General features: G+C 36.3%; 1 protein-coding gene across 2 annotated transcripts in view; it reads left to right on the forward strand.

Annotated features, from left to right (window-relative positions):
- Positions 1-2,870, forward strand: part of POLL (DNA polymerase lambda) — a 17,281-nt gene extending 14,411 nt beyond the window's left edge. For both annotated transcript variants that reach the window (XM_072424396.1, XM_072424395.1), the window contains exons 8-9: positions 358-526; positions 1,145-2,870. In XM_072424396.1, coding sequence (XP_072280497.1) covers positions 358-526; positions 1,145-1,506 — 531 coding nt within the window. In that variant the 3' untranslated portion in view covers positions 1,507-2,870. The remainder of the gene's footprint in view (positions 1-357; positions 527-1,144) is intronic.
- The last annotated feature ends 5,071 nt before the right edge of the window (positions 2,871-7,941 follow it).

Genomic DNA, 7,941 nt, shown 5'->3' on the forward strand with positions numbered 1-7,941 from the left:
TGTATGTGTGTATAGCTTCTCATAGGTCTTGTAAAGTAGAATGTAAGCAAAATTAAGGTTTTATTACTGTGTTGTCACAGCAGACCATTTTTAAGACAATACAACAAAACAACAACTTTTTTTTTCTTGCATCCTGCTTTGGAAGCAATGTGAGTTCTCACTATATCGTACATACTATATGCTGTTGTCATATTATCCATGTAGAGTATTGAAGTGAGTGCTTGCACTGTTATTCCATTGGGGTCTATTTGGTCTTTAAAACTTTCATGACTTTGGTGGAGATTTTTAGCCCTTTTATATGTAAAAAAAAACAGTATTATTTATGAACATATAATAACATTAGCTTTTTTCATTCAGGTCAGAAAAGCAGCAAAGGACATCAATCCAGGCCTGATCAGCGTGGCTTGTGGCTCATACCGGCGACAGAAATCAACATGCGGAGATGTAGATGTCTTGGTTACTCATCCAGATGGGAAGTCTCATAGAGGAGTTTTTAGCAAACTCATTGACAGCCTTAAATCTCAAGGTAAGACCTGTGTCATTAACTGAGACAAAATATCCACTATCTGACTTTCCATACAAGTGTGGATCGCAAATCATGTCAAATGATTGCAACCTGTACTTATTTATTAATCAAAGACCAGGTACGAGTTCTCCCCAATCTGGGACCATATAGGCCTATAATTTGGATGTGGTAATAATAAAGTGTAGCATTTCAGAGCTTGTACATGTTATTATTTTCTGTGTTTTTTTTTAGAGTTTATCTTTGAAGTTCACAATCATCTTTATAGTTTGTAAATTAGTTATTGAAAGCCCATAGTAACTTATGGTTCACAATAAAGCAAACATTTATAACCATGATAGCTGCCTTAGGAGATTTGCATAATGGAAGTTAGTTTTGGGTTGACATTGCTTTGCTCTATTTTATTCAATTACATTAAGTCAGGGTGTGGTAAGTGGAAGGACAGGGAAAATTACCGACGGCAATTTTTGTGGAGGTGAATGAAAAGGGTTAAAACCTTTTCCCGGGTCTTTTTTTTTCTTTACTGCTAACTGGATTTTCTCTCACTCACTGATTTCCATAGGAATAAATCTACTTACAGTATATTGATGGATCCATTTACCCTTTCTTTGACCCTTTCAGGTTTCCTTACTGATGATTTGGTAAACCATGAAGAAAATGGAAATCAGAAAAAGTACATGGGGGTATGCCGCTTGCCAGGATCAGGGCAGAAGCATCGGAGGCTTGACATCATAATTGTGCCATTCTCAGAATTTGCTTGTGCACTGATGTATTTCACGGGCTCAGCACATTTTAACCGTTCTATGCGTGCTCTGGCCAAAACCAAGGGCATGAGTCTGTCTGAACATTCACTAAACAAAGACGTGGTGCGCAATGGCACTGTGAAGGTCAGCACTGGCTTTCCTTTGCCTACACCAGCAGAGAAGGATATATTTGAAATTCTTGGACTTCCTTTTAGAGAGCCTCATGAGAGGGATTGGTAAACTAGAAAATTAATAATTATGATTTAAAAGTATATTTTTATCTTCTTTTCATTGTTTAGATAACCGCCAATATTTTAACTCAAAATAACATAACTGAATATGATTTAAAATTCCTGAGCTCTTTTCAGGTCCCTTAGCATCACTTACCTAACCGTAGCTCCCATTAGTTTTGCCCACACTAAGGATTTGTACTTTAACATTCAATAGCCCACTGTATGTGAGACATGAATGTACTGGATGTGAGTACAATATTTATCTATACAATGAGTTTGCTGGCCCTTTGCTTTTGATTTCATTCAAAGTTAATTCTGCTTATTTAATTATTCACAAGTGTTCTATCTTACTGAAAATTTGAAATCCTTTTACATTTAATATCTGAAAAGCAAGGTCCATCGAAATGTCATTTGAGAATTCACGTTAGTGCAGCTGTCCCTCTACAGCAATTATGAAAATCATGGCATGAATTTGCTCCGGTGATTTCTTCTCTACTACAAAAAATACATTACCAAATCGTCTATCACAAAAAAGGCATCAGCAGTGATGACACAAACTTGCTAAATGTACTTCACAGATCTGCACAATAACATTTCATTGTAATGGGTATAGTGATTGTGCACCACTGCTAATATGCAAATCAATTAACAGCTGTGTATTCTATAACAAAGAGCAATCAGATTCCGCAGCATGCTGGAAATGATTGTCTGGTCATTATTTATCAGTCCCATTTCTCACTAAACACAATAACAATTACTTTGATATGGCATTCCAAGCAGATCATGATAATTTGTGATCACTTAGGCTGCATACACACAGGCAATAATTTTCATTGGAAAGGATTTTTCATGATCCTTTCCAACGACAAACTACTTCACGATGCATGAACGAGTGCTATACATACAGCACAGTTCTGCTCTATGGAGAGGGGAGGGGGAGAACAGCAGAGCGGCACACCACTGCGCTCTCTCCCCTTCACTTCCATTAAGATCGTTCGCCACCCATGGATCTGCCAGGATGGTCATATGGACGACGGGCGCTGTACACACGCCAGATTCTCATCCGATATTGGCCGTATCTTGCTGAAATTTGCTGCACTGACTTAACACTGCAAAGAAATTTAGAAATGTGAAATAAGTTTCTCTAAAACAATCATGAACCATTTTTGCTGCTTGCAACATGTCACTTATTGCAGTTTGAATGTATTGCTTGCAAACAATGTAATGAAGGCTGAGAACTCAAAGTGATATTTGAGTTTGATCTATCCAAAAAAAACACTTATTTATTCAAGTTTTTGCACATCATTACTACCCTTGATCATGTTAATAAATAGAGTTTGGCATTTTATAGTCAAACACAATACACATGAATTAGGCTGGTGTTTGTTTGTTGCTCAGCTTTACTGTTTACACTCCTGGGCCATGTAGCAAGTCTCCTCAAAATCAATTTGTGGTAATCTGAGGAGCAATGCTTGACTATATGTTTCGTCTGGTATAACAATAATGTAACTGTTTTGTATGTTCTCTATAAATTATTTTTTTATTAGCCAGAGTCTGCATACTGTCTATTGTAATGATAACTTACACAAATGCTAGCCTTACATTATGCAATCATTTGGATCCATCAGACGAAAAAGTCCAATCAGTCAAAAATCAATCATGCTTTTCTAATGATCATTTTAGATCCATTTACAAAATATTATTCAGGCAAGGGGTTGTTTTTATAAAAAGTACAAGTATATTGAACTACGGCAATACAGATCAACTATTGGATAAGTTTATTGTACTTTAATTGTACTACAGTTTAGATTGGAGTGGGTGTGATGAACAGGCACATATAATATGTATATATACGCTCACACATTTTGAACTTGTAGCTGTACTGTCACAATACACTTTGTGTCTTCTTTTGGACTTTATAGTGACCTTCTGACATCAACGTCTGTAAAGATCAGTAAATTGGTAAAAATGTAATTCACAGGATGGTGTCGAGCATCCAGACAATAGTCCATGAAAGATCAAGGCTCAGTCATTAAAGCTTTTATGAGTAACACAAAGTGCGAGTCCAGGTGCATACATTGACAAGTAGGTGGCAGCCCCTTTCTCTTTTGCAGTTGTTACAGTTTAAGCTGATATCACACAATGTTTTCACATGATTGGCCAATAAAAGTGGAATATTTTACAGATCTGTGACCCTCCAGTAACAGAATGCTGCCCATTCCTTTTGTTTTGTGATGGAATCTGTGAGAATGGTGGGCTTGTCTGTTAGCCTGGGGTGTCTAATTAGCATTAATAAAAACCCAATTGGAGTTATATGAAAGATCTGATCACACTTGCACAACAATACCAGGGACATGATGAGGGTTTTCACACTAAGGAGTCGAAGGTCGTTGACTGAACAACGCTAATTTGTAAACTTTACATGGGGATTAAACTCATAAATGTTTTTCAAAGGCAATCTGTAGTCATTGGCTCAGTAACTAGTAAAGAAACTTAGAGATCTAATACATGACAAGTTAGAATACTTTTGGAGTAGCATCTTACTGGAGGATGGACATATAAATTAAAATGTGTACTCAAGAGTGGAGTATCAATGCAGCTTCTTGAGGCTATCATGACCCTTTTATTATGGCCAATGGAAGATGGCAGACCAAGGAACTTGTGAGCTGAGAACTGGCAACCTGGGGGTAATAAAGAGCATCATTTTTACCAAAAGCTGCTATATATGGGTGCACAGAATGGATTTAAAAATCTGTTGCCCCATTTCAGTTTGGGTGACCAGATTTACTCCTACTCATGACAAAATCTATACTATATGCTTGTTTCAGCCTAAATGTATGATATGTAAGGGATTTATTTATCAATGTTTTACTATTAAATCATACACAACACCCAGGATTCACACAATCTGGTTCATCAATGGTTAAAACATGGGCAAAAGGTGTAGTCAGTTGGCTTTATAAATTTAAAATATAGGAACCATTCTATAAAGGGGGGGGGGGATTAGGATCCTGCAAATGTAAATGAAGTTCACTGGAAATCAGCAGAGCTCAAGGCTTGGACACTCAGTGAATACACACTATACACCCGAATTCCTTCAATGATCCATCATGGATGGTGAAAGGAATGTATGGAGGGTACTGTTGGTTTTGTAGATTGGTAGCTCTGTGGTACGTGCAAAAAACAACCATGATGTCATAGACAGAAACATCTTTTCCTTTAGGGCCCATTTGGACAATGTGGTTACACACATAACATCCCTTAACAGTATTACATTAACTTTTAATATGGAGCTTTAGTGGAATGTAAGCCAAGAGGACAAGAGACTTTATTCATCTATTGTTTTTACACACCAGAAAATACCCCTAAATATTCCAATTAAAACAAATATTTTATGTTATAATTGATGATTTTTATTATTTTATAGATTTCAGTATGTAATAAATTGTGTTTTAATTGTCTTTTTAAATATTTCTGATCAGTTCTAAATACATTTTAATTGAAAAAAAGTGCAACAGCATCATTTTTTTTATTTCTTAATATTACAAATACATGAGTGGCTATTGAGAATCCAGTATCCAATCAAATGTCTAGATTGGTTGAAAATTTAATGTGATTGGTAGAACTTCACTTTACCTTTTTAGTTAACACCCCTGTCACCAGCTAATCATCTGTTTAGTTTTATTTATTTATTTTTTATTAATCAATGGAAATTCTTTTGCTTTGTTTTCTAATTGAACTCCTTACTGAACCTGGGTACTATATTTTGTAATCTAGCTAATTGTTGAAACTTTTAAATTAAATTAAAAATAAACACAAATATTTGATTATATCATAATAAGTAGCATTGTGTTCTGGCTGGGTAAATTAATGATATAATAATTCAGGGATAACTGGGTTAGGAACCTGACAGCTTGTCTCATAGCCAGTTTTTGGTTGTAAAGCGCCCTCTGCTGGTCAGATGGTAGAAATCATTGATGAAATACAGAAAAACCTCACAAAGTAAGTTGCACATTTGTAAGTTGTAATTTTCCTTTTCACAGTACTACAGTCTTTTCCTTTATTAAATAGTAAATATTGACAAGTATTTATTTTTCCTGATGCAATGATTTTGCTATATGAATCTACCGCAAACAATATGCATAGCTGAACTCCAATTGTGTGCTACTTCCCCCAACTCTTAGATTGTAAGCTCATCGGGGCAGGGTCCTCTCTGCTTGTGCCACTGTCTGTCATTTGCAACCCCTATTTAATGTACAGCGCTGTGTAATAGGTTGATGCCATATAAATACTGTTTAATAATAGCTCCTGGCAGATATAAAAGGCCTAACCTTGTCCTGCAATCATCAATTTTATATTTAAATGCATTTATATAAATCCAAGCAGTGCAAATACTTGAATATGACTTGCTATCAGTACCTTGCAGTACAGCACAGCTCAGAAAGGGGGATAGAGAAACAACACAAGCTGCCAATCAGGTTTGGTGCAGTGGAAGGAGCTATTCTGATAGAAGGAAAGATCAGAGCTCGGCCACCTATTACTTCTTTTACTGTCTGGACATGGGTCTGGGTAAGGGCAAGACTTGTAAGTAAAAGTGAAGCTGCAGCAGGGAAAGATCTTTCCTGCTAGGACTGTGTAAATCTGATGAAACAGCTTCCTTATATGTATGTCATCTATTTAGCTGCTCATCTGGAGATCAGCTTTAGACTCGGAGCAGTGCTTTAAAGTAACCTGTGTTACCTATTTTAATACAATAGCACTGACAGCAAATTACAAAGAGAGTATTACACAATATAATAATTACATGACCACATCTGTGTAATAATAAATAATATCAGATGTATGCCAGATGTTTACCGTATTTTACCGTATAAGACGCTCCGGAATATAAGATGCACCCAATTTTAAAGGAGGAAAATCTAGAAAAAAAAGATTCTGAAAGATTATTCCCCTTCTGATCACTCATGTGCCATTCATACCGGTATTCCCCTTCTGATCACTCATGTGCCATTCAAATTCCCTTTCTGATCACTCTGTCATTCAAATTCCCCTTCTGATCACTCAGAGGAGAGAAGAGACACACTGCATGCAGCCAGAGACACACGCAGGATCGGGTATTGGGTGAGTATAATATTTACTTTTGATTATTGAATGAAATTACTTATGTTATTTTATAACACATTTGTCGTATAGGACGCACTAACTTTTCCTCCCCAGTTTTGGGGAAGAAAAAGTGCGTCTTATATGGCAAAAAATACGGTAATTCCTACTGCCTATTGAGATTCTGGCATTGGAAAGATGAATGATAAAGGATGGGACTTTGTTCCAGGCAGGGGTGGCCTTTAATTTTGAATTCGACAAATGTTAAAGCCCCCTGCATACAATCCATGGGGACGATTGGTGTAAACCAGTGGTGGCCAACATTGGGTAGAACTGACATGGAGTCCCTGTTGAGGCCCTTCTTTGCTGAGCAGGGCCCTGGTGCAGTAGCACAGTGTACACCTTTCCTATGGTCGCCCCTGGTGTGAACTCTCGCACTTACTTACATGTACTCTAAGGACCTCTCACTTTTTACACCTTTAGCTTAGAAAACTTTTTTTATATTATATATAATATTTTCATATAATAAATTAAGATATTCTGTAATATTTCAGGGTTTTCACCTACCTAGTATAAATTTCATTGTATAAAATGTTATATTCAAACTTATTTCATAAAAAGATTATTGTACCCCAACCAATAGATACCAGTTAAATAATCATTGTTTATTTCTTTCCAGGTAGACTTTGAATAATAGAGTTCATTGGTATAATCCAAATAATATATATTTTTGTTTCATGCACTGTTTACAATAGTGAGATACTTATCATGTTCACATATTTGCTTAAGATTCATTCCTTTGCAGCTTTGAGAATGTAAGAAATTTCAATAATGTTCTGTAAAAATAGCCAAAAATTAGGTCATCTGGATTTATAAATATAAATAGCAAGCTTGGCACTTTACCCAGTTCAAATTCTGTTGAAGGAAATGAGTAGTGAACTCTTTCCAAGCTGTTCATGGTCTGGTGTTCTCCCTGCACTGATGATGAGAATCCACCAGGTGGCAGCTGTTCACAGTTTTATAATCATGAAAACAGATTTTTGGTTTTGTATTTAGTTTTAGGAGGACAAAATATTTATTTTTACATAAAAGTATTAGGAGTACTAAACAATAATGATATGTACACACGCCGGATGGTTATTACCCAGGACAAATGGTTGTGCTCTTCTGGGGATAGAATCTGATGTGTTTAATTGAGTCCAACAATGTTCATGGATTCATCAGAACAGACCCAAGAATGACAGGTCAGGAAGGCCGCTATACAAATCAAGGAAGGGAGCACAGCGGGTAACCCTATACCAGTGGCCTGTGGACCACTGGGGGTCTGTAAGAAAATTTTGGC

Source organism: Pyxicephalus adspersus, chromosome 10 (genome assembly GCF_032062135.1).
Source record: "Pyxicephalus adspersus chromosome 10, UCB_Pads_2.0, whole genome shotgun sequence".
In the NCBI taxonomy this organism is placed as follows: Eukaryota; Metazoa; Chordata; class Amphibia; order Anura; family Pyxicephalidae; genus Pyxicephalus; species Pyxicephalus adspersus.